This window comes from Pinus tabuliformis, chromosome J, assembly GCF_031772625.1.
Source record: "Pinus tabuliformis cultivar Carrire ecotype Pingquan chromosome J, CPIR1, whole genome shotgun sequence".
In the NCBI taxonomy this organism is placed as follows: domain Eukaryota; kingdom Viridiplantae; phylum Streptophyta; class Pinopsida; order Pinales; family Pinaceae; genus Pinus; species Pinus tabuliformis.
Genome location: NC_142295.1, coordinates 76,098,113 through 76,126,110, shown reverse-complemented (window position 1 = coordinate 76,126,110; position 27,998 = coordinate 76,098,113). Strand labels below are relative to the sequence as shown.

The window sequence follows — 27,998 nt, the reverse complement described above, 5'->3', positions numbered from 1 at the left end:
AAGACTGCATTTCATTGCCACTACAAACACTTTGAGTTTTTGGTGTTGCCCTTTGGGCTAACCAACACTCTAGCTACATTCTAGTCTTGTATGAATCACGTGTTTCGTGGGTAGTTGCGATTCTTTGTCCTTGTCTTCTTTGACGACATACTCATCTATAGCTAGACTTGGGAGGAGCACCTTTAACAACTTGGAGGTAGTACTTCGCATACTAGAGGACCAACAATTGTATGCGAAGATGTCCAAATGTGAATTTGGACTGATAGAGATGTCGTACCTTAGACATGTGATTAGGGAGGATGGAGTGAAGGTACGCTAGGAGAAGATCAGGGTCATCTTGGATTGGCCAACACCGAGGAATGTGACGGAATTGAGAGGATTCTTGGGCATTTGTACTTACTACAGGAGGTTTGTGATAGGATTCTCACAGTTTACAGCACCCCACACCAATTTGACAAAGAAGGGGCTTTTGAGTGGACACAAGCGGCACAGGACGCCTTTGAACGCCTCAAGAAGGTTATGAATAGTTGTCCTATTTTGGCTTTGCCGGATTTCACACAGCCATTTGTACTCGAGTGTGATGCTTCAAGTGAGGGAGTTGGGGCCATGTTGACACAGAGAGGCCATCCTATTGCATTTGAGAGTACAAAACCGCTACCCCACGAGCGTTTGCACTATGTCTATGACAAAGAGATGTTGGTCGTGACGCATGCACTACCCAGGTTCAAGAAGTATGTTATATATCTAGGGGGGATAGTATGGGGTACCAAGGGAGGTACCCAAGGTAATAATGTAATAATGGGATGGGCCATAGTAATAAATAAGGTGGTTAACCCATATCATGTAAAGGACCACAAGTAGTTAGTAATAATGTAATGGGCCCATGGTATTAGTTGATGGTATGAGGGAACCATGGTAATGACCCATGGTATTGTATGTATGAGGCCTATATAGAGGCTAGAGACTCCATGTGAAGGAATATTGTCAAGGATTATTGTACAAACAGGCATATGGCTTGTGGAGTGTTCTCCTTCCTTAAGGAGTGAATGTATGGTGTTGCCCTACCTTAAGGGTTTGATTAATAAAGAATCACTTCATATTATTTCTGGGTTTATTTGCATTGTCTCATATCTTTATATCAGATCTATAATATTTCCGAGTTAGATCCATAACAAATGGTATCAGAGCTACCAGATCTATAACAAGTGGTATCAGAGCTACCAGATCTATAACAAGTGGTATCAGAGCTATAACAAGTGGTATCAGAGCACTTTCTTGGGCAAAAGTGGAGAAATTTTTTTTTTTTTATTTTTTGCAGGATTTTGGGGGCGGCGAGTTTGCAGATCAGATCTATATGTTTTGGTGCAAGATCTGCAAAATCTAATTGCAGATCTGGATTCTTTGTGAAAAATAGCCGATTTCAAAAAAAAAAATCGATTGAATCGGAGTCCGGATGAAGGAGATATCGCTGATCTAAAAATCAGTGGGGTTGCAGACAATTTTTCAGGGCAGCGAGTTTGCGACGCAGATCTGGACGTCCTAGCACAAGATTTGCAAAATCTAATTGCAGATCTGGATTCTTTGTGAAAAAATACCCAATTTCAAAAAAAAAAATCAGTCGAATCAGAGTCCGGATGAGGGAAATATCGCTGATTTAAAATCAGCTCTTTTTTGCAAAAATTGTGGTGACGGCGGGAGAGTAGCAACGCAGATCTGAAATTCCAATGTCTGGATCAGGATTTCTATCACATGGGCAGATGCAGAATGGTTGTTCCATTTCCGAAAACAGGTCATAATACGAATTCTGAGCAATATTGACAGAATTGTGACCATTTCAAATTTTCGCCAAGTTTGTTCAAAACCCTCTTCATGGCGGGTCTAGGTTTTACAGGAAAAGATAATGGTCCTACTATTGAAGAATACATAAAAAAACAGAAATCATTATGGAAAAACAATTGGAAATGGTGGGTAGTGGAGCTATTTAGAGAGGAGGCAGCCACATGGTGGGGATTACTTAACAAAACGAAGTGTTACAACCTGCCCGATGAAGAATTTGAAAAATTACTTTTAGACAGATGGTCTCATGCTAGAAAACAAGATAAGGAGAAACATGTGGGGCTATTTCATACTGGTATATCCTTATTGCAGGTTCATGGATTGATTCAGAAGGAGAAGATCATTATTTCTATAAATCCTAGTTGCAAGCATAATTTCATCAATGTTAATTTGGCAAAAAAATTGCAAATTCCAACAAAACACATTGAAAACACACAAGTGGATAATGAGGATGTTCTAGTGTATAAAGATTTGAAGATTTCTATGGATAAGTATGTGTTACATGGTGATTTTTATACTTCAGAGATGGATAATATGGATGTTGTTTTGGGATATCCTTGGATGGAATCTGCGGGTACTATTAATATTAATGTGCAGAAGAAATTCCTGAAGCTTTGGTATAAAAAGAAGAAAATTACATTACAGGATATTTCCATCAATAAACAGGTAGAGTACATGGAGGCTGAAGCAGAAGATGTTCTAGGGACTGACATATCAGATGATGAGCCTTTGATGATCGACAATCAAACACAAACAGAGGCTGAAGCAGAAAAGGTTACAGGTACATCAGATGAGGCCTCAGTGGTTGAAGTCATATTGGAAAAGAAGACACCACAGCAGGGTGAATTAAAGAAAAAAACACCGTGGATTAAAATTTCAACATATCATCACCCACATCACCCCGCAAGAAAACAACTAACAAGATGGCAACCAATTAGCCACAAGGACAACAACCCCCGTATGACGGATAGCGAGGAGCGAAGATCCACCTACTACACATCAACACAGAAGAGCTACCACGGTCAACTTCCATCTCAAGCGAGTGAGGCACCAGCGAGACCAAGGGTTCACCTCTCTCTTGGATGGTTAGATGCACGTGCATGGTACCAGTGGACTACTCTTTTGAGTAGATCTTATTATTTGTGTTCTTCCCATGTTTTGGGGATGAAACATGCTAAGGGGGGTGGAATGTTATATACCTAGGGGGGATAATATGGGGTACCAAGGGAGGTACCCAAGGTAATAATGTAATAATGGGATGGGCCATAGTAATAAATAAGGTGGTTAACCCATATCATGTAAGAGACCACAAGTAGTTAGTAATAATGTAATGGGCCCATGGTATTAGTTGATGGTATGAGGGAACCATGGTAATGACCCATGGTATTGTATATATAAGGCCTATATAGAGGCTAGAGACTCCATGTCAAGGAATTGTGTCAAGGATTATTGTATGAACAGACATATGGCTTGTGGAGTGCTCTCCTTCCTTAAGGAGTGAATGTATGGTGTTGCCCTACCTTAAGGGTTTGATTAATAAATAACATTTTCTATCTATATTCAGATCTTGTTATTTCTTGGGTTAATTCTATTATCATATATTTCTGGGTTAGATCTATAATAAAGTATTTGGTGGGCAACCGGTTCAAGGTGAAGATTGATCACAACAGTCTTCAATTTTTCTTGGAGCAACAGTCATTGGAGGAGAGGCAGCAGAAGTGGGTGAGAAAAATCCAAGCCTATGACTTTGAGATTGAGTACGTTAAGGGTAAGCACAACATAGTAGCAGATGCACTTTCCTGGAGGCCCGCAATACTATCTTTGATGGATGTTACTCATGACTGGAAGGCTCAACTTTTGGTTGAGTATTCCAAAGACAGGCAAGCTTGTGAGATATTGGATGGCACACATAGAGATGATAGGTTCCAGGTGATGGATGACGTGATCTACTACAAGGACAGGATATACTTGGTGACAAGATCTCAACTCAGGGAGAGGATTATGCAGGCAGCCCACGATTCCCCTCTAGCAGGACACCCTGGGTTCCTCAAAACATATCGTGCCATTAGGGAGAGGTTCTCATGGCGGGGGCTCAAGGGAGATGTACTGAGGCATGTGCAAGAGTGCGTAGACTGTCAAAGGAACAAGGTGGAGTTGTCACATCCCGCAGGATTACTACAACTGCTCCCCATTCTGGAGAGGAAGTGGGAGAGCGTGTCCATGGACTTTATCACAGGGCTTCCAACTGCACAGGGGCGAGATTGTATTTACGTTGTGGTCAACAGATTGACCAAGTTCGCCCATTTCTTCGCCATCTCATCGAGATCTTCAACCTCACAAGTGGCCAAGTTGTTCTTTCGGGAGGTGTTCCAGCTGCACGGACTCCCAAAGAACATATTCAGCGACAGGGACAATAGGTCCATGGGAGCCTTCTGGCAGGAGTTGTTTCGGTTGGTGGGGACTGAGCTTACACCCAGCACCAGCTATCACCCACAGACAGATGGGCAGATCGAGATCATGAACAAATGGCTGGAAGGGTACCTACGCAACTATGTCATGGGGCAACAAAGAGCGTGGGTGAAGTGGCTACACCTACGGGAGTTTTGCTACAACACCACTTACCATATGTCGATTGGTATGTCCCCTTTTCGAGCACTTTATGGTTATGATGCCCTTTCTTTTTTTGACATGATATTTGGAGATAGCAGGCCCCCCTCGGGGCAAAGGATTGGGTCCAAGAGAGCTAAGAGATCCTCAGAGCTCTCAAGGACAACTTGCAGGTGGCACAAAATCAACAAAAGATGTACGCTAATAAGCATAGGGTGGAGAGATAGTTTGAGGTAGGGGACATGGTCTACCTATGCTTGCAGCCTTACCGACAATCTTCCCTCAAGCAGAAAGGGGCAGAGAAGCTCAAGCCATGCTTCTATGGGTTGTACAGGGTGACCAGGAGGGTCAGAGAGGTAGCTTATGAGTTGGAGCTACCCACAGAGAGTCGGATTCACAACATATTTCATGTCTCTTGCCTGAAGAAGGCATTGGGGTAGCAGGTTACAACAGCCACTGAGTTGCCTCCATTGGATGATGAGGGGCACCTAATACTGACACTAGAGGCTATATTGGAGACATGGGAAAGGAAGCTGAGGAACAGGGTCATCCGGGAGCACTTGGTGAAGTGGAAGGATTTGCCAGATGAGGATGCCACTTGGGAGAGTGAACAAATTTTGCAGCACCCAGCTTTGCAGTTGCTTGGGGACAAGCAACATTTAGGAGGGGAGGACTGTAATGTCCCTTCCTAAATAATTTTGTTAATAATATCTCAATTTTGTCATTTTTGACAGCTTTGGGCCTAAGGCAATTTTGGAGGAAAAACACTTAGGACATGGGGTCGAAATTCAACACTTAGTGGAATGTGGGGGCCACCTCTCCTAGTAATACACACTTCTTGTTGGAGGGAAATTCGTATGGCCAAGGATATAGAAGGGAGGCAACATCATTTGGGGCCTTTTGATAATTTGACAATTGAATTGTTGCTCTAGCTGTTTAGCAGAGTCACATAGTGTTGTTCAGCACAAGAGTTTCCCAAGGAGGAAGCTCAACCTTTCTTCGGTGGACTTCGAGTGCCACCCTAGGAAGGATATTGCATCAACATTGGAGTTGGAGAGAGGGCCACGCAGGTGGTACAATTTCTGGGCTAGTTGGGACGCAGTTCAGGGAGCCACACAGTGATTTGAGGAGGAAAGAGCTGGAGTTTGGAGCTGAAGCATTGCTGGAGCATTTTCTGATCAAATTTCTGGCAGAAGAGGAAGATTTGCAAGGGCAGAATTCACCACACAGCAGCAAGACGATTTCCTGGAGGAGAGACTGCATCATCCTGTCTAGAGACTGCACAGTCATTGTAGAGACACTTTTGTGGGGAGGCTTGTAAAGGGTTTTTGAGAGTTGGGTTTGCTGGGGTTGGTTTGGAGTGGAATTGTGGAGAATTTTCCAGTCATTGGGGGTCAAACATTTTTGCATTTGCCACAGTTTTGGATTTTTGCTGGTGAAGGAGGGCCAAGTATTTTGGGGTCCATTTTGGAGCATCAAGATTCAAAACGAAGGCCAACCCTTTATGAGTTTTTCTGTTTTTTGACAAGGATTCCAGAAATAATTTATCAGAAATTTCTGGGCAGTTTGGAGGGGTCCAACCAGGGTCTCAACACAGCCAACAGCGCAGAAAATACAAGGCCAATGCAGATTTTGAGAGGGAAAATTCCAGCAGTGGTTGGGCAACGATAGAGCATCCACCTGAGGCTTGTAGCTTGCCTTGTGCAAGCCCAGGTGCACCCTTCCTATTTCATATTGTACTCCAGCAGATATATTTAATAAAAATTGCCCATTTTGGCGTGTTCTGGCTCATTTATGGTTCTCTGATCTATGTACATTTTTATTGTGTTGAATTTGTTGCATTCGCTTGATTATCACTGTTTATTTTCCATTTGTAACATTATACTAGATACCAGGCAAGAACTGCTAAAGTTAGCAAACAATTATGATAGTTAGAATAGAAAGATTTTTGCTAAGAACTAAGGGAAACAAACTTAAGGGGTTCAACTGTTTTGATGTTTAATCACTGTTTCCTGAAATACAAGAAGGATTTGTTGTTTCTCGTCTTGGTAAGTTAATATGTGCATGCGTGTGTGTTTGTGATTACCAGCCAAACTGTAGAGCAAGGGCCATTCTATAGTCGTGGTGATACTCATTTCCATTTATTTTCCTGAGTTAATCTATAAATAAGTTTTTTATTTTGTGCATGTATATTTCATGGAACTTGAATTGTTATTTTCTAGACTTGGGGCATATTTCATCTTTCTGTGCTTGTAAATTGCTTTTTGTGAGCAACCTACTCTGTTTCATTAGCTGTAGCGTACTTTTTGTAGCGTAGTTGTACTCTGTTTCATTAGCTGAAGTGTATTTTCTGAACAATGGTTATATTTTGTTTTCTTTCAATAGCATTTGTAGTTATTTTTATAAACAGCAGCTGTAGTAAATTCCTGTAGCAGCATTGTAATAGTAGCAACAGATTTATTTTCTGCAAGTAGTAGAGTTGCTGGATTGAATTTCTGTAGGAGTGGAAAATAGTTCTAAGACTGTGAGAAGAATTTTTAACTATTAGAATAGTTTTGAATTGCAGTAGAAATTAGTTGTTAATTAGTTCAACTGTGCCAACCATGGTATGATATTTAATCTCACTTGTAATTACCTATATATCACTTGTCAATAATTTGTAAATTCACTTGAAACTAGTAAAAGCAAAAGGAATAAGCCAAAAATGCCAATCGTTTTGAAAGCCCACGGTTACAAATTGATATGTAAAGTAGGTTCTATATAAGTACATTGTAGGAGCCTGTCAACTAGTATAATAAATAATTATATCTTAAAAAAAAAAAACAGTTTTAAATATGTTTTGGCCTAATGACCTTACAGTCCTTTAACATTATTTACGGTGCTTAAATTGACATGCAGACAAACCTCAAAACGTTGCAACCATATCTTAACATCAGGTGCACCTTCAGAGGTTCCACCGAAAAATGCAACAAGGAACACATTAGGCTCAACCTGCAGAGGGCCAAAGCTTCATTATCACTAATCTCTAGCAACCTCATAGGTCCAAGCAAGAGTACATAAGCATAGAAATCTAGAGGAAAGACCCTCGATTTGAATGGCTACACTTGCTTAAAAAAACAAAATGAAACAAAAAAATAAATAAATTTTCGATTCAGGCAATCGTGGATTTGCATAGAAATAAACAAAACTTTACCTCGACAATGGTTGAAGCATGACAACTCAAGAAAGGTGCAGTTTCCGCATGATATGTGAATTCCTCCACCACAGTTGCGGGTATAAAAACATTTTCTCTATCTGATTGCTGAGCAAGTTGTCGTGTAGAAATGCCAACTTTGGTATAATATTTGTCAGTAGGCTGAGAAATCAAAACATCCATGGCATTGTCTCTGCAATTAAAAGAAATGGCTGTGAATCTAAAAGTCCATTTTAAAGGAATCAAGAAGTCCATTTTAAAGGAATTCAAAGATCACCTAAATCTAGGACACAAGACAGTGGCATCAGATTTACAGAACAAAAAATTAATGTCTAGAAAAGGACGACGAAAGCAGCCTGCTAAGAAGAGTTTCCATTAACAAATAGTGTAGGAAATCATCAAGGCAAGCCATGCATTGAATGGGCATAGAATATATATAACCAATGACGTGGATTCAGTCTCTCTAGAAAAGAAACAAAAATCAGACCAATTATCTACAAATGTTTTAGACTGGAACACATATTTCGGTGATAGGAAGGACGCTTGCAAAAGGGGCACTAGAAGCTCAAGCCTATAAATGACAAGTGAAAAATCTAAAACTAATTAAAGCCTATTGCTAAAGGTTAAAAACAGTATATAAGTGGGAATTACGTCTAAACTATAAAATCAACATAAAAATAAATCCATAGAATGTGATGTGCACAGGATGGCAATGAACAGGTGAAAGCAAGAGGAAAAGATCACACGAGCAAAAGAGAAGTGTTTTCTGCCACACTCTATATTTCATAATAGGCATATCAAAGTATATAGACAAAAATATCCAACATAATAGGCAACAATTACTTTGAATTTACCAAGTATGTCCTTTAATGAAAGATACGGAATTAAAACAAACTTAAGAAAAGATTCAGAACTAGAAAATGGAAATCAAACTTTGATAAAACCTTTCTAGTTTATGAATTTTGTACCAAGCCTATGCTAGATATTGAATGCATTAACTATAGACTTAGGGTTATGTAAAATCTGTTTTTAATGCAATTTCTAGATTTACATAAGCAATGAAAACAGCCCAAAGAAACAGAAATAAACTTTAGATACACAATCCTAGGGCATGATTAGTTTTTTAAGATGAAAAATTAAGATCAAACCCTAGTTTATGCTAGTCTAGAAAATGAAATATGCAACGAATTAAACACTAGACTAGAAAAAAATCTAAACTAGAGATTTTCCAATATTTTTGTTTAGATTATGAGATCACTCTCATAGACTTCAGCAGTCAAATCACTATGCAAAGGTGGGTCCCTTCTCCTGCAAAAAAGGGGTTCTCATACATCAACTTGGTGTCTGGCTTGGTTGTGACCTTAAAAATAAATTATTAACATTATTGTAAATTTGGAGGTTGATGGGAGAAGACTAGTGTCTTATCTGTTGATTTTTATAGTGCAATTAAAACAAGCACATATTTTCTGCCAGATAATTTACTTTCAATGATACAATTACTTCTTTAGCACATTCTAGATCATAAAACAATTACACTTCAGAAAATTTCAACCATAAATACAGTAGGGCAGTAGAGATCACAGTAAAACAATGATGCACAAGAGACACAAAATTATCTTGGGAAAACCCAAACCAGGGAAAAACCCAACAAATCTTTTCTTAGGAGAAATTGTTCAATTCAATCAAAATGTACATTTGATTTTTCAGTGAAAATATCATCCCATTGACCATATCTTATTCCAAGTCAAACCAAGTCAAATGAGAGAGAAAGTCAAACTTCTACTCACAAGTCAAATCTGGTCAAAGAAGCCAAAGTTTGGCCTTCTATAGCTCTTGGTCAAGTAAGGTCAAAGGGGCCAAATTTCGGCCCTACTGCTCCATAGAAAAAAATTGGTCAAACTACCCAATTTGACCTGCAGTCAAAGCTAGTCAAAAAAGAAAAGTCAATGCTAGAATCTCTTTCCAGAAAATTGTTGAAAATTGGGAGCTAAGGGATGAATTTCCTTGAATAAAATTTCATTTTTGACTATTCTAGAGTGACCTTCTAAAAATAGAAAGTCATGGCTATCATTGCAACCATGACTTTCCAAAATTAGTAAGTCACCTTGTTTCAATTGATAATCATGTATAGATGATGGAAAATCACTTAACTTATCCTTAATCAATCTAAATTGTTTAATTTTTTAATTTAATCGTCAATATTATTAATCTTATTATTATTACACTCATGATACTATAATATTATCTAAAGAGGAATTACATGTCACCTCTCCTACTTGGCACTCAATCATGCCACTTCACATCTCTCTCCTTGATGGCAAATCAAACTCTCTCATTCAATGATACATTACTCTCTCTCTCTTAATGGATTCATTCATCTCTCTCTTTAATGCTCTTACACACCCCTTACACTCTCTCACACTTCAAAGACTTGTCATAAAATGATTCATCTTACACCTCTTTAATGCACATGTTACACTTCTCCTTAATGGCTTGAATTACTAAGCCATGCATTCTCCTTCTTTATGGCACAAGTCACTAAGGCATGCATACTCTTTCTTGATGGAATGAGTTACTAAGGCAAGTGTACCTCTTTTATGGCATAAGTTACACTCCTATTTTGGCATATGTAAGTTATCCTCAAGGCATGGGAATTACTCCTTCATGAATTCAACCTCCTTGCTCTTCCTATATATTTGTGCCTCTCATCCTCTCTACCACTAACTTGTGCATTGTGAAAGGAGAGTTCGAACTTGAGAAAGAGAGAACTAGAGAGTCTAGAGAAGAATTGAGAGAGAGAGAGGGAGAGTCTTGAAGAGGAAGAGCAAAACTTGGTGAGCCAAAGTAATTCAGTGTTTTCATCAACTACTGCTATCAGAGATCTTCATATTTGGGTGAACTTGTTCATTCTCTCATTGTATTATGTATCTCTACTGAACATTTGATTTCTAATAAAAGAAGAATCTGGTTGGGTTTTCCCCTTGTGGGTTTTGCCCAAGTCATTGGACCTAAATTCACTATGTCTCATGGTTGTCTTCTCTTGTGTATATAGTTTATGTTCTATCTACAATTGTTTAACTAATATTGCAGATTAAAGAAGTTATTGAATCAAGTAATTGTTACAACATAGAACTTCAGAATTTCAACATGGTATTAGAGCTTTAGTGAAGACAAGTGTTGTTCCAGCTCATTTTCTGTTGAAATCTCTTGCTGCCCACTCTATTTATAACCTATTTTTTGATGAAATATCAAGTGTTGTCCAGTCTATTTAAAATGCATTTTCTACTAAAATATCAAGTGTTGTCCAATCTATTTGCAACCCATTTTTTGTTGAAATATCACTTCTTGTTTTTTCTACTTGCTGCTCATTTTTCTGCTGAAATGTTTTTCTTTTGCTACTAAACTATCTCATTTGTCGCTGAAATATCTCTTGTTGTCCATTTCTATTTGTTGCTAAAATTTTTGGGCAGATCAAGATGTCTTCCTCTTACTTTAAGAATGAAGAGAAACTAGTTGATGATTCAAACTTCTTCCTTTGGAAGGCCAAACTGGATATTACTCTTGAGGAACATGTTGTTCCGAAGTATGTTGAAGGAGAGGTAGCAAAACCAACTGAAAACTCCAATGTTGTTATCAAGGCCAAATACAAGAAATGAGAAGTCATGGCTAAAAATATTATATTGGATTCTCTTGGAGACCACCTCATCACTTATGTCTTCAAATTGAAAAATGCCAAAGAAATGTATGACAAACTAATTGGAATGTATCAAGTGAACAACTTGAGTCAAATTCTTGTTCTGAAGAATCAACTCAAAGATATTAAGATGAACAAAGGAGAGACCATTCAAGCATACTTCATGAGGATATCAAAAATCAAAGATCAGTTGTCAACTTATGGTGAAGTTGTTTCTGATAAAGAGTGGGTGTTGATGACGTTTAGAGTTCTTCCTTCTTTTGAAACTTTTATTACTACCATCAGTATCAATGACAAGTTTTCTACATTTGATGAGCTACTAGGAAAGTGCAGTCAAGAAGAGGCCAGAATGATTTCCAGAGGAAAAATTCCCAAGCATGAGGGAAAACCTACTACCTTTGTTGTCCAAGGTAAGAAGAAGAAAGGAAGAAGAGGTCATCACTATTCGAAAAAGCTTGCTCCCAACAGTTTCTCTAAATGGAACAGAGACTTATCAAAAGTCCAATGCTACAATTGCCATAAGAATGGCCATTATGCCCGTGATTGTCCAAAAAATAGAAGAGCACCAAGATCCAACTTCAACAATCGTTCCAACAAATCTGATTATAGAATAAGAAGAGAAGCTCCTTCTATTTGTAAGAAGAGCTTTTGTTCTTCAAGGAACCTAAGGTACGATAACAATGTAGCTAAAACTAGCGTTGTGAACATCACGATTTAATCAAAATCGCGATTTTTTTGACTTGCCGATTAAATCGGGCGATTTTTTAGGTGTCTTTTTTATTTTGAAAAAATCGCAAATTTTTTAAAACATCGCAATTCGACGGGAAAACATCACTCGGGTCTAGAACAACGCATTTTAAAAGCAATTTCTTGGTTTTTATTTGTCATTTTTTGTAGACAATGGGCTTGTTTGAGAGCTGAGGAGGAGAGGAAAGTGACTACTAAGGCAGAGGAGAAAAATGGAAAATTTTAACATCCCAAGCAAGACAAATTTGTATTTGGACCAAACTTCTTTAGCAAACGGTGGTTTCTAGGTATGGGCACCAAATTTGGCCATTTTTTTTTTTTTTTTCTTGTTTTTGCTTGGGTTTCTATAACCTATTGATTATATGATTTTTGAGTGGATTTGATTATGTTTTTTATTTCATTTTTGTTGCATGGAGTGGAGAGGGTTCATTTTAGTCAAAAATGCAAAAACTTGATTGCTAGATTTATTAGTTTAATTTCTTCTTGTGCTCTATTTTTTTGTATCATTTTTCTTTGGGTTTGAATGTGCATTTTTCTATTATTGTTGCATTGAGTTGAGGTTTTTTTTTGTCAAAAATTCAATGTGTTGTGTCATACTTGCAATTCTTCTTGTGCCATAGGTTCAACTTCAAGCTTCATCTTACATTAAAACTCAAGAGTTCAACCAAGTTACAAACATGCCAAGGAAATTGGACCCTCTGTGGGAATTTGGTGAATCTGATGGAGGGTTTGATAGATCAAACTTGTCTTGCAAGTTGTGTGGGCATCATATGATGAGAGGGTTTATAGATTGAAGTATCACCTGGCAAAAATCCCTGGACATGAGGTAGGGCCTTGCAAAAATACAAATCCAGAAATCATCCAAAGAGCCCTCAGATCATTGGAAGAATTAGAGCAAGCCAAATTGTTTAAGTCAGATCTAAGGAATCAATTAGTAGGGAATAGAATGTTAAGAGGTGAATATGTAAGTGGCACTGGTTCTACTTCAACATCAATATCTACAACCAACCTTGTAGCTACCTCATCATATTTTGTTCCTAGAACCACGGCTGATTCACAACCATCTATCTCTTCAATGCTTAAAAAAAGGGAGAAAGAAGAAGCTAATAAGTTGTTGGGAAAGTTTCTTCTTTGGAGTGATATTCCTTTCAGCGTTGCAAGGAATAATCCATTTTTCCAACCTGTTGTTGATGCTATTGCAATTGTTGGCTCAGGGTACAAAGTCCCTTCTTATGATGACTTTACAGACCGCATTATTCAAGATGAAAAGGTTGACTGCACCAAAAGATTGGAGGAGTTTAGGGCATCATGGGCACACACAGGATGCACTGTGATGTCAGATGGTTGGAATGATCAAAAGGGGAGAAGCCTTTTAAACTTCTTGGTTAATTGTCCCAAGGGGACAATGTTTATGAAATCCGTTGATGTATCTCCACATATCAAAGATTTATTATGTGATTTGCTGGATGTGTTTATTTTGGAGGTGGATGTAGAACATGTTGTCCAAGTCATAACGAACAATGTTGCGAATTATGTTGTTGCTGGCAAGATACTTATGGAGAGGCATCCTAATTTATTTTGGACATTTTGTGTTGCACATTGCATTGATTTGATGTTGGAGGACATAAGAAAAATTCATTTTGTCAAAGATATTGTTGACTCATCAAAAAGCATTACAAAATTTATATATAATCATGCATTTGTGCTTTATTTGATGAGAACATTCATCAAAAGCAAAGAGTTGGTGCGCCCCGTCATTACACGGTTTGCAACTAGTTTCAAATCTCTTCAATCCCTCTTGAATTCTATGTGGGATGTGAAGAGAATGTTTCTTTCAGATGAGTGGCGTGCTTTGACAATTAGCCGCAAACCAAAGGGAGAGGCCATATGCAAATTAGTTTCATACCAGGAAAACTTCTAAGCGGGAGTGCAGGAGGTGTGCAGCGTTACTGAACGTTTGGTAAAAGTTCTTCGATTAATTGATGGCGACAAGCCTGCAATGGGCTACTTGTATGAGGCGATGGATAGGGCCAAAGAATCCATTCGTGCCTACTATGATGATAAGGGAGATGAGGGGTTTCAGAAACAACTCCTATGGGAAGTGATTGATGAACGATGGAACAACACACTTCATCATCCCATTCATGTTGTAGGGATCTACCTGAACCCTACATTTTCTTACCCCTGTGGGTTCTTATTTGATGCTGAGATCATGGATGGATTCTTTACCTGTGTTCAGAGGATGGTGCCATCTCCAGCAAAACGTGCAGAAATCTTCAAAGAAATGGAGATATATAGGATGGCAGGTGGCACATTTAGCTTTGATATGGCTGTGGTTGATAGGAAGACTAAAATGCCAGGTATTTTTTAATTTGTGTTAAATTTCATTGTCTCTTCAAGTTCATAACTTCATACTTTGCTTCAACTTTCATTTTTTTCTTATGTTTATCTTATTTGTAATTTTGTTGTAGATGCATGGTGGAAAAGCTATGGTGCCAGAGTACCCAATCTGCAAAAATCCTCAACCAAACATGTAGCTCCTCAAGATGCGAGCGCAACTAGAGTGTATTTGAAAAAATACACACCAAAAAGGCAACAGGTTAAACTTAAAACTTAAAAGTATTCCAAATTTCCAATTATTTTTTTGAATTCATTAAATAATATTTTTTTATAATTATTATTTTATGATCTTTGTACAGGTTGGAGTCCCAGCGACTTAATGACATGGTCTACGTCTACTACAATCTTCGATTGTGGGTGAGGCAACTTGAGAGGACACCTGATATGGAGGCCATCTCATTGGATGGGATTGACACCACTGCTGCATGGAGGGTTGAGGCCGAGAGGCCTCTCATGGAGTCTATCGATGATTGGTTAGAGCAGGAGGTAGTGGAAGGTGTAGAGGGGGCGGAGGAGGAGGAGGAGGAGCAACCAGAGGAGGAGGTGACACCACCTACTCAGGCTACCCCTGCCACCAGTGAAGGACGTGGTCTACCTCTTGTAGCTCCTAGTTCTTCAACTTCTAGAGCACAGCAGAGTCCATTGCCAACTCCATCGACATTTACATCTAGAGGGAAATGAAAAGCTATTGCATTTTCTCGCAAGAGGGGCAGAGGAAATCAATAGTATTAGTTATTTGGTTCATTTCATTGTATATGACATTATGACTCATGACGTGAGATACATTATTATATTTTTTGTTGATATTTTGAGGCTAAGTTGGGACTCATGAGTCAGGACTTACTATTCAGGACATGATTCACTGTTATGTGTGATGTAGCACTAGAAATGTTATTACACATCTTATATATTAGTTCTTTTATCATATTTATGTGTCAATGCATTTATTTTATGTTGTAGATGCTTTATATATTAAAAAAATTGAAAAAAAATGAATATTTTTGTATTTGCTGATTTTTTCCCGGTTTTTAATGATTTTAATCCGATTTTTACGATTTTTTCCAATTTTTTCCCCTCGTCGATTTAATCCCAATCGCGATGTTAGCAACACTGGTTGAAACACAATCAAAATACTTTCTTGTTTCTGCTCTTTCTAGTTCCTCTCCTGCAGATTCTTGTGACAACTGGTTGGTTGATAGTGGTGCCTCAAGGCACTTTACTGGCTATAAAGAAGTGCTCTCTAATCTGGTTGAGAGGGAGACCGATTTGAAAATCATTCTTGGAGACAACTCTACATATCCTATAAAGGGATCTGGTTCTATTTCCTTCCATCTAGATCATGGTAAAACCTTATCTCTTCAAGAAGTTTTGTATGTACCTGGTCTGAAAAATAATCTTGTTTCTATTTTTGCTTTAGAAGATAAAGGAATGAAACTTTCTTTCATAAATGGTAAAGTTCTCTCTTGGCCAATGAGATCCAACATGAGAGATGCCCTCACTAAGGGTTTAAGATGTGAAGGTCTATATAAATTCAATGGAAAACCTATTCATGCATTGATCCATGACAACAATCAACAAAGTGGACGTTGGCACTGAAGGTTCGTTCATTTCCAGAATGCCGGAGATTAGATCTGATCATGATGGAGTTTGCCAAGAATGCACTAGTGGGAAGCAAGTAAGGAGACCATTCCCTTCGAGCAAAAGTAGAACCAATCGGGTACTTCATCTTGTACATGTTGATTTATGTGGACCAATGCCTATAACTTCTCTCGGTGGCTACTTGTATTATATAACCTTTGTGGATGATTTTTCTCGCAAGACATGGATCTATTTTTTGAAAAATAAAAGTCAAGCATCTAACATTTTTAAAGATTACAAAGATTTGGTAGAAAAACAAACTAAAAAACAAATCAAAATCTTCAGATCTGACAATGGAAGAGAGTTCACTTCAAATGATTTCATTGACTTCTGAAATGAAGTTGCAATCAGGAAAGAGACCACGGTACCGTATAACCCAGAACAAAATGGTGTGGCTAAGAGAAAGAATAGAACTATCATGGAAGCAGTCAAAGCTATGTTGCATGATCAAAAACTACCAAAGTTTCTATGGGGAGAAGTTGCTAACACAACTGTCTATGTTCAAAATAGATCTCCTCACTGTGCCCTAAACAACAAGACTCTGAAAGAAGTCTTCTCTGGTGAAAAACCCGAGGTTGGGCACTTGAGGATCTTTGGCTGCCTTATCTACTTCCACGTGCCAAAAGAAAAGAGGAACAAGTTGGAAGCTTCAGGTAAGAAAGGTACATTTGTTGGTTATTGTGAAAATTCTAAAGCTTACAAAATATATGTACCTGGACAAAGAAATATAGAGTTTAGCAGGGATGTAACATTTGATGAAGATGCAACTCTTGGAAAGGCAAGAGACACTCCTCTTCCTCCTGCTAATGTTGATAGTCAAGATGATGCATTTGAGATACAAGAAAATCTTGAGCCTAAAATTGATCTTGTTGATGAACCCATGGAGCCCATGGATCCTTTGGATCCTCCTCCATGTGATACTCCTACTAAAAAGAGACCTTAATGGCTTTGTGACACCCTTCAAGATGTTGCTACACATGCTACTCCCACAGGAACCTTCAGATAAAGCAAGAAACCATGCCAGTTCCAAGGATATGTTGTAGACATGAGCAACATTATTCAAGCCGAACCATGCACTTTTGAAGAAGTTGTGAAGGCACAAGTGTGGAAAGATGCAATGGCTGAAGAATATGAGTCCATCATTCATAATGATGTATGGGAAGTGATTCCAAGACCCCCAGGTAAATTTGTTGCGTCTTCTTAATGTTTGTATAAAATTAAACATGGTGTTGATGGAAGTATTGAAAAATATAAAGCTAGATTTGTGGCCAGAGGGTTCTCAGAAAGAGAGAATAGATTATGATGAAATCTTTGCACCTGTTGCCCATTATACAACCATCCGATCTATTATGGCTCTAGTTGCTAGCCATGGATGGTCCCTTCACCAAATGGATGTGAAGACTATTTTTCTGCATGGCTTCCTCAAAGAAGAAGTATTTGTGGAACAATCACAAGGGTTTGAAGTACATGGCCAAAAAAATCACGTGTAGACTGAAGAAAGCCCTCTATGGTTTGAAGCAAGCTCCAAGAGCTTGGTATGCTTGCATTGATATCTTCTTGATGAAGTTTGGCTTTATTAGAAGTAATGTTGATCCAAATCTTTACTTCAAGAAAGTTCAAGGTATGCCTTTGATTTTGGTATTATATGTTGATGATTTATTTCTGACTGGTGGTGAACCTTTTATCCTCTAGTGTAAGAGGGAGTTAGCTTCTGAATTTGAAATGAAAGATATTCATTTGATGCACTACTTTCTGGGTCTTGAAGTATGGCAAAAACCTAGTGAGATTTTCCTTTCTCAAGGAAAATATGTTGTCAAGTTGCTAGAAAGATTTGGTATGACAAAATGTAAATCCATGAATACTCCAATGGAGATGAACTTCAAGAAGTTATGTGGTGAAGTTGCAGGTCCTGATTTGGAAAATCCTTCTGAGTATCGACAATTGATTGGGGCACTGATGTTCTTAGTGAACACTAGACCAGACATATGTTTTGCGGTCAATACTCTGAGCCAATATATGATTAAACCATCTCATGCACATTGGATTGTTACAAAGCATGTGTTGAGATACCTACATGGGACCATCAATCTTGGATTGAAATATACTGTCGGAGATGTAAGACTACTTGGGTACTTTAATGTTGATTGGGCTGGTAACTCTACTGATAGAAAAAGCACATCTGGGTGTTGCTTCAACTTAGGATCTGCCATGATATCTTGGATTCACATGAAGCAAAAGTCTGTAGCGCTCAACACGACTGAAGCTGAGTACATTGCTGCTAGCATGGCTATTTGTAAGGTAGTATGGTTGAGGAAGCTCTTTGGAGAGTTGTTTGAGCGTGTTCTAGACACAACAATAATTTACTGTGACAATAAGATGTTGAAATATGTAACTAGGTTCCTTCTTCATAATGACATGTGTAATCATGATTTTATGTAATTAATGAAAAGAAGAAAAATAAATTATTTTTATGTTATGATTGAGACATGGGTTTCATGCTCAAGGAATTTTATAGATCAAGCCCATTGTGAGCTATTAGGATTGGTCATTAAGTCAATTGAATCATTGTCATGTATTAAAGATCCATTTGGGCATGTTACATATTGTAAAAGAAAATTTATTTGAGTCATTATAAGAGTAAAAAATCCTCCAAGACCTTGTCACAAGTACTCAAACAAGTTGGCCTTCCAAAGAAGATATAGATCGTTCTAGAAGGAGATGTCAGCCTAGGCATGAGGACAAGTCGACTTATTTACATGGGCAAATCACTATATAAAGGAGGACTCAGCCTCACTTGGTTAAGCATCCATCAAGCATCTGAAATAGAAGAAGTGTGAGTAAAGGGTAGAAGGAAGGCTCTCATCCAGTGAAGGGAAAGAGAAGAAGAACGAAGTATTTTTGGCATTGTTTTGGGTCATCTTCCTCACACGTGTGACTACAATTAGGGTTTCTGCAATGAGGTCACATCAGTCCTTGAAGAAGCCAAGAAAAGGGTCACTAAACAAGCATTCTTGCTAGCCGAGATCACAAGGAGAAGTGTCCAAGTCAAGCGAAGGGAAGGAACCTCACCAAACTCCTCCAATCAGCTCACACATGCGAAATTGCAGTGATTTTAGGCATGCCATAGATTGCAGGTCTGTGTAAAGAGGCCGAATTTCAAAGAAGCAGAGATTAGAAGTGTAAGAAGCCAGTTTGTCAAGTGTTGACTTGGAAGAGAAGAAGAAGTTGTTCAAAAGGTCTTGTGACTTGATCTTGGAGAGGTTAATAGGTCAAGGGTCTTGGTCTTGGAATTCATCAATTGAAGGTTCTATAAGAAGAAGAATTTGGTGGGTTTTCCTCTCAAGATTGGAGAGGTTTCAGCCCTAACTGATCCCCTATATCTTGTGTTCGTTGTCTCATTATTGTTTATATTTTGATAGTTGTTTGATGAAAAGAACACAATAATAATCAAGCTAAAGAAGAACCTAATAAAGAAAAGTAAAAAGTATCCACAAGCAGTTATCATTGCTAGAGAAATCACCTCATCTCTCTACCCTAGATTTCTCAACAGGTACCAGAGCTAACATAACAAGTCAAGGAAAGGCAACTCAATAAGAGACACTCAAGCACTCAAGGACCAAGGTTCTAGAAGGATATCAAAGGCATCAAAAGAATCAAGAAGATCCTCTCATCTTCAGGGCATTTTGAAGATAAAGGCTATGTCATCATCTTGAAGGAAGTGTCTAGTTAAAGTATTCTTAGGATCCTCGCTCAAATCATCATCACTAGGAAAGAGACCTCAAAAGACCCTAACTCTAATTGAATAAATCGTCAAATCAAAGCATCTTGAAGTATACTCATCCAAGGAAAGCAAGAAGAAAGGAGTTGTTGGCATCATCGAAGGATTCAAGGTGATCTCCCTCTCTTTGGAGTCAAGGATCACTTTTGAGGAATTAGTAGTTGGAAAGATACTCCAAGATTTGAACAAATGTGGAATGCATGCAGTCAAGAAGTAGCCTACATCTTGTTAGTAAGTGACAAAAAGGAGGATGAAGAAAACAACACTTCTAATGCCTACTCTACTCATCACAAAAGGAAGGGAACATACAAGAAGTTCAAAGGACCAAATAAGAAGGTTAATCTATCAAATATTGAGTGGTACAATTGTCATAAGATGGGACACCACAAAAGTCAATGTTCTGAGAATCCATGAAATAAGAAGAGAGAAAGAGAACATGCAAATATTGTCGATGAAGCTCCACCCAAGAGAAACAAGACTAAAGAATCCAAAATCAAAGGCCTATTTGCTAAAGACTCTTACGGATACTATCCCTTGCATATTCTTCTATTTTAAGTTTTGTAGTGTTTTCTTTTATGTTTTTATCATGTTGCGAAATCGCGATCTAGATAAAATTGGCAAGGGTCCAAAAAGGAAAAAACTGTAAAAATAAGGAAAAAATTAGTAAAAATTGGCAAAACATCGACAACATTAAAAGAATATAAAAAAATAACACACACACACACACATATATTATTTTTTTTAATCAGTTTTTTAAGTATCTAAAGCATCCTTGATTTTTTGACGCTTTTGATGATATTTTGGCGATTTTTACGACTTTTATCGCGATTTTTCACTTTGGAAAAAATCTTGGAGGTTTTTTCAGGATTTTATCGTGATTTTTTCATCTTGGAAAAAATCGTCAATTAAATCGGCATGCAGAAAAAATCGCGATTTTCACAACATTGGTTTTTATTTATAGAGTTTGTAGGTCTAATATATATTGTTAGAACTTTTGGGTTGTTTAAAGTGTAGGTATCCCTCAAAGGACTAGATTAAGAGGGAGCCTTCACCATTTTACCAAAAGATAAGTATATTGTTTTTTGTTTTATCTTTCATGTTTGGTTTCCTCATATTGAGATTTGCTTGTATTGTATACTAATAACTTTTCTTTATATTTTCCTCGATAGGAAAGCTTGTAGAATACACAAAGGTTATGGAGGAAACTTCAAAAGATAGACTTGAATCACGAAAGAAGTTTTGTTGCAAAGGAAGCCCTTCATTAATTGATGTCCTACAAGGTTTGTTAAAGAACAACTCAAAGTATGTCACAAATTATAGGATTTGTTGCAAGGCTTTCTTTATACAGAAGGTATGATCATTTTTCTTTTTAAATTTGTGTTATATTACTAACTCTCCTATGTGTAGGGTTTTGAATCATAAAGATTCTTGTTAGGGTGATTAATCATTAGATTGAATCTACCCTTGTTATACTATTTCTTGTCATTTGTTTATTTTTGAGGAAACCCTAACTCTTAGGGCTCACTATAAAACCCTAGCTTCTTGTTGCTAAGGGTATGTCAATATTAAATAATGAAACCCTAGTCTACTTAGGGGTTGTTGATAAAGTCTAGAAATCCTATTCTTTTGAGGTTTAGGGTTTTTATAATGTTATGGAAAAAACCCTAGTCCTTTAGGGTTTTCTTTTAATGTCCAAGTTATATGATCAAACCCTATATTTTTAGGGTTTGGTGAATCAAGGTTTATAAACAAAACCCTTGTAATAGTTATAGTAAGATCTTAGTAATGAAACCCTAGTTGTATATTCGTTTGTTTGATTGAAACCCCAACCTGGTTAAAATTGTCCGATGTGTTGATCTTGGGTTTGCCTAGTAGATATTGATGTGAAATGCTAGTGCATCCTAGATATGTATATGCGAGTATGCTAACTTAATTGTTGATACTCATGTTTTAGTTTGTGAAATACAAGGTTTGTAACAAAACCCTAGTAGAGATTGATATTTTAGGACATGATGATATTGTTTTCAATTATTGATATGTTTTAACTTTGATGATAAAATCTAGGGTTTGCAACAAATGCTAGTAGAGTCTAACATGTAATTCTAAAAGCATATTGTTGAAATCTTAGATGTATATTACTATGATTGGATTTTTATTTGATTGAATCTAAGGCTTTGTGTATCGAAGATGGAGTCCAGGGTTTATGACAAAACGCTAGCGAGAGGTTAAGTCTGGTATGTAAAAAGATGTGACCCTTGCTAAATATGAACCTAACTGGATTTAGGTATTTGATGTCTAAAGCTTGAATGTTTTGATGGTTCCATTATAATGACATGATTGACTTCATGCTTTTGTATGTTAGTATATGGTTGTACTTGCTATTAAAGTTTTACAAGTATATAATCTTCAAGATGTTGAAGATGTTCATAATGATGAGCATGATGAGGGAAATTATAAGAATGATGATAATCAAAATTGACCTTGATGCCATGAGAAAGAAATGAAGCCTTGATGAAGTTTCTCCGATATTATAAAAGAAGGAAGTTGTTGAACTCCTTAAGTTGAGAGGGAGCATGGTTAAAAGAAAAGGTATATCTCTCTAGTTAAGAGGGAGGGCATATTATGACAACCATAATGAATCCCTTGAAGAAAGAATGAAACCAGAGAATGAATAAGAGAACCACAAATGAATGTTTGTGAAACAGACTTGAGAAATATTAAAGCTATATTTGGTGCTACTGAGGAAGTGAAAGAAGAAATTTTTCGACAAGTTGTATTTGGATAACTTGATATAAGTAGCATCAGGATGATTGAGGAGCTTGAAGGTTTGTGTTTACTTGTATATATGTTTGAAGGTTTATTACTAATTGGGTTGTGAATGTATAGAATTTCTCCATAAAAAGGTTGAACATTTGAAGCATGCTTGGAGTGGTGGATATATATCTGATTTAGTTTGATAAGGAGAGATGAAGCATCTTGTGGCAACAAGATGCTTGGGAGGACATTTGTTCGACCTATGTGTTGTCTAGATCCCGAAGTAAGGAAGGTGGTGTTGGTCATGGAACTCTGACCTTGGATACACACCTAGAGCCTTGGGTTGGTGTTAGAGCTTAAAAGCCTAATGGTACCTAAAGTGGTTAAAGCTTGAGTATACTTTAGTCCCACTCGATTAGAGTACCCTAGTTAGGTATCTAGATTCTAATTTGTAGCATTGCGTGTGCTATGAACTCTTCATAGAGTATATCATTTTGAGATCTTCCATGTACCTCTATATATATGTAATTATGAATACATCCCTAGTTAAGAGAGAGTGTTGAAAAATGTAACTAGTGTCGGTCTTCATAATTGTATTTGAAATGTATGTCAAAAGAAAGAAAAATAAGTTTTAGTATAAAATAAATTGATTTATTAAAGCATGGGTTTCATGCTTGGGTCAATGGTTTTGAGGTCAAAGCCTCCATTGTAGGCTTCTATCATTTATGTCAAGAGTCCTAATCCTTGTCATCATGTAAAATATCCTTCTTGGGCTTCATCTATCAAGAAAGAAATTTATATTAATGTAAAATAGGTCTTTTAGGTCTCCCACCAAGTCAGCCTCAAGAAGGACAAGTCGACCTCACAGATTCACTATATAAAGGCAACAACTCGACCTCATTTGGAGCACAATCACAATAAGTTTGATCTACAGTTGCTAAAGAAGAAAAAGGGTGCGAAATTCAAGGAAGAAGGAGAAAAGAATAGCGAAGGAGAAGGAAGTCTTTCTCAAGCAAGAGAAATCAAATTTTCTCTCTTTGTCTCACACATGCAAAGTTGCTCAAAGGGCCGGGATTACAGTCTGAAGCTGGGCCGAAATTCTTAAGTAGCTGGGTCGAAATTATGTCTTTGATGCAGTATTGATGCAGGTGATCCTTGGAGTATAGAAGGATAGTTTGAGGGTTGACTTGGTGGAGTGAGAAGAGTCTTTTGGCAGGTCTAAGGTCTTCGTCTATCTCAATTTGATTAATGGAAGAGTTTGACTGTGTTTTCCCCTAGAGATGGGTTTTAGCCTTGGTTGGGTGCCTACATCTAGTGTCGTTGATCTTCATGTTTTGATTTGATGATTGCTTGATGAAACAAAGATAAAAGAAGAACATAAAGAAAAGATAATAAGTCTACAAGAATATCACAAGTAATTATCAATTTAAGAGAATCTTTTTTTCTTTTTGATTTTCTAACATAAGATAGCTCCATAATACAAAAATAAGCCTCCCAAGAGGGAAAAATAATTACTGAAACTATAAAAATTGACTAAAACTGTAAAGATTGTAAAGGAGTTTTAAAGAGCCATCTATCCTGAACAGATTATGAAACTTTATGAACCTGTTCTAAATTTATACAAAACTTCGTATATCTAATTGATTGATTCGATGAGAAGTACTTACCTAGTTTGCTGCAGATGAAGATGCTTCAGAACTTCTCCAGTTCGCTCCCGTTACCAAAAGACCGAAACCACCCAGCCAAACCGAGTACAACCTAGATACTCAGTCCAATATGCTTCTCAATTGATGCAAACTATTCCCCCGTGCCCAGAAACTTCAGAACAAGCAAGGCTCAATTGTTCCTGATGATAAACTCTGTGTACAAATTTTCCTCTTGTTTCTCCTTTTTTTTGTCTTCAGCTTCGGCCTCTCCTTATGTACTGTTCCTTGGCGGTGGTCACTCTCTCCACCAGTGAGCCCACTGCTTCCTTTCTCAGCAACACCTCTTGAATGTAATGTGAGTCTTGTCTTTCTTTTAAAGATATATTGACATGTGTGTTTTTGTTCTGATTAAAGATTTTATTTGTTTAATTAAAATGTCCTAAGTTCATACATAGGAACTTTATTTTGGTTTAATTTATCCTTTTAATAATTATTAATATATTTTATTAAAATTCTAGGATAGATAATTATAAAACCTTTTTTTAAGAATTCACTTAATTTTTACATCTATTTCTTTTATAACCCTTTTACTTTATACTTTTTAACTTCATATCATTGGTAATTGCTCATTAATCAGGATGCATTAAGTAATATGTGTGCTGATGGGTGAATGCGATTTTTCTATTTGAAGGAGTGTCAAGATATTTAATATTTTAGTTAATTTAGAATATAGTTACTAGTGTAGTGCATGCGATACATGCATATGTAGCTATCATATGCATGCTAATATTCTTGTGCTCTCTATATTAATGATGGGTCATTATAAAGATAACAATGTAGCATACAATTGAAACATGTATTCAAGTGCTCATGAAACAATTTACCAAGGTAAATGGAAACGAATCAAAGTTTGTTAAGAATATAAAATGCTTGCATGTAAATGATGAATTGCCCAAAGTAAAGTGTAAGCTTGTAGTTCCAAGCAACAATGAGAAAGAAAATGCAAAGCTCAAATGAAATTGTAAAAACTTTAACTTAATGAAATGTGATAGTGAGGTTGTGTTAATTCCCAATTAAAGCATGCATTCAATGCAAGTGAATGAAGTATGAAAGCTTAAACCATGCAAATGTCAATCCACCTAAGAGAAGCCTCCCTCTAAATGGGGAGATAGGATACCATGGGAGAAATCCCAAGCTCCCACAAGCAAGTTAGATCTTTTATTAAGATTACAATGAGAAGAGGGCCCTTTAAAGTTCTCAACTATACTTCAAGGACAGTCCTCACAATAATTGCTTGAAACTTGGACACTAGACCTCCTTTCTTGAGAAAGTAGTGACAAGATCTCACAATTCTTATGCAAGGGAGACAAGGTGTGAGTTTCTTCCAAATGCCCACGGCTTAAAGAGGAAAATGGGTAGCCCTCTAGTGAACTCAACTTGGCCAAAATAAGCCTCAAAAGGGCTCACGATATCCTTGGAAATCGAACCCCCAACACTTGCCAAAGGTCCTGCAAACACTTGTTAGATGTTGCGGGAAGTTGCTCTTCAAAATCTGCCACACGAGTTAGCAAACAATCCAAACAATGACTGCAAAATAAGTTAAGTATTAATGGAAAAATCAGCAAAATAAAATGTGTATGTACAATTATAATTTACAAAAGGCTAAGCTAAAGAGTGGGAGTAAACTCTCGTCTTTGCTTAGCCATCTTCAAGCTCTTAGATAGCAAATGAAAGAAATGAAGTACAATGTTTTTTTTAAAAGAGATTTAAATTTAGAAGTTCTCGGCTTGTGTACAAGCTATGTGCTAGAATCCCTGCAAAACCACTTTGTAAGATAAGACTATGAAAGTTCAAAGAACAACTGAGAGCTCCTTTAAGAATGTATCAAGATTGGGTTGGTCTCTCCAAAGACTTTCCCTCACTCTTGATTCTATAATCCCAACAAGATGTTCCCTCTACAAAACTTCAATCAAGAATTAGTTCCATATAGATTTAACAGTAAACAATGATAAGAAACTCTAGAGATTTATTTAAAACCAACTAGAGCATTCTATACTTAGAGCATACTTCTAAATCAAATGTCAATGCAAGTTAGCTCTACATTAACAAATCTACAAGAGCATATAGAAGCAAATTAGATCAAAGCATGAGTAAAATGAATTATACCAATGTTGAACAATTCATCACACTCGAAAAGGAGGAACACCTCATGAATGAAACCCCAAAGTCTTTATTGATATTTCTAAAAGTGTACAAGGTAGCAGCGCTTCCGGAAGCACAATAGCTAGTAACAATGTTATTGCAATGTGAGAGCCCATGGCTCTATTATATAGAGAGTTGAGAGCAAATCTTAATGAAGAATGACAATGACAAATGGCATTGGAGCCAATCCTAATGTAGAAGTGATTAAACAAGTGGCATGAGGTCACAATCCCAAAGAGAAATTCAAATTTGTTGAATGGAGCTCCATTGTCAAGTGTAAAAATCGAATTCTGGCAAGTGGACATCATTTTCTTTTTCTCTTATGTGCCAAATTCGAATTTTATAATGGAATAACAAGTGTATATGGGTGGTAACCTATGTAGGGACAATTTTCCACAAAAATCTCCACCAAATATTCTCCCAAATCCTCCAAAATGTGCATTAACTTCACAAATTCGAATTTCCAAACAGCTTTTTCATTTAATGTCAGAAATTCGATTTTATTTGAGCACGTCCTTTCCTTGATTTTAGGAGTCCACATCACCTTAGGACTTCACTTTAACTCCCCCATAATTTTCCACCTCATTTCCACAACATTTAGCATTGTGGATATTTATTTTTCTCCATTTATTTAATTTCTGGCTTAATTAATTGTCAGATTTCCCACTAAACTTAGGAAAAGTGGGTTTTGAGGATCCAAAACACATTATTAACCCCTCAAAATGTGTTATAGTAGAAATTTGAGGGTGAGAGGTGTAATTTTGATTACTCATATCCATACAACTTCTCTACACTACACTTATTACAATTTAAATACAATTTTATTTGTAATTTTTGACCTACGAGAAATCTAAAAAATTAAAAAATTACTTAGACCTAACCAAATTCTACGAAATTTTTTGTGTGATCTAGTATGGTACATCGACTCTAGACACTAAGATGTGTCAGGGGCTCAACCTTCAAACTGTCACCCCGGATTTAGGGTAAAACGTGAGCAAAAAAACCTAAAATATTATCCGCCTTTGAAAAAGAAGGGATAATTAACTAGATAAAAAAAAAACACTCCAAGGTGTACTCGTTTGCTGATTGAGTCCCAACATTCTAGGCCTGTTACAGACTCAAAACTCATCATTACTAGTATCACTTATTACAATTCCCTATAGGGTGTGGAGTCTGGGTATAAGAAAAATGATCAGAAGATAGAAGTAGAGTTAAAAAATTCTGTTGACTGACGATATCTGATGGTACAAGTGTTCTTTGGATCATCCTTGTGCATGGGATCTTCATATAATCATCAGGTACCACTCCAATGGTCAACAGGATGTATGTAAAATCATTGCAAAAAGTGATCATAAAATAAAGTTTTTGAAAGAATAAGTGGTGATGTAAAGAGTATTATTAATTATTCCTTTATACAATGGGGTGTGTAAGTATAGAGTGTGAGTTTATGGTGTTAAGATTAAAAGTCCATGTATGTAAGGAATTACAATATCAAATGAACAT

General features: G+C 37.0%; 1 protein-coding gene across 4 annotated transcripts in view; it reads right to left on the bottom strand.

Annotated features, from left to right (window-relative positions):
* LOC149225587 (uncharacterized) overlaps positions 1 to 27,998 on the bottom strand; it is a 204,347-nt gene that overhangs the window by 63,666 nt on the left and 112,683 nt on the right. For all 4 annotated transcript variants that reach the window (XM_089377174.1, XM_089377173.1, XM_089377175.1 and 1 more), the window contains 2 exons: positions 7,637 to 7,829; positions 7,348 to 7,434 (listed from right to left, as the gene is read on the bottom strand). In XM_089377174.1, coding sequence (XP_089233300.1) covers positions 7,348 to 7,434; positions 7,637 to 7,829 — 280 coding nt within the window. The remainder of the gene's footprint in view (positions 1 to 7,347; positions 7,435 to 7,636; positions 7,830 to 27,998) is intronic.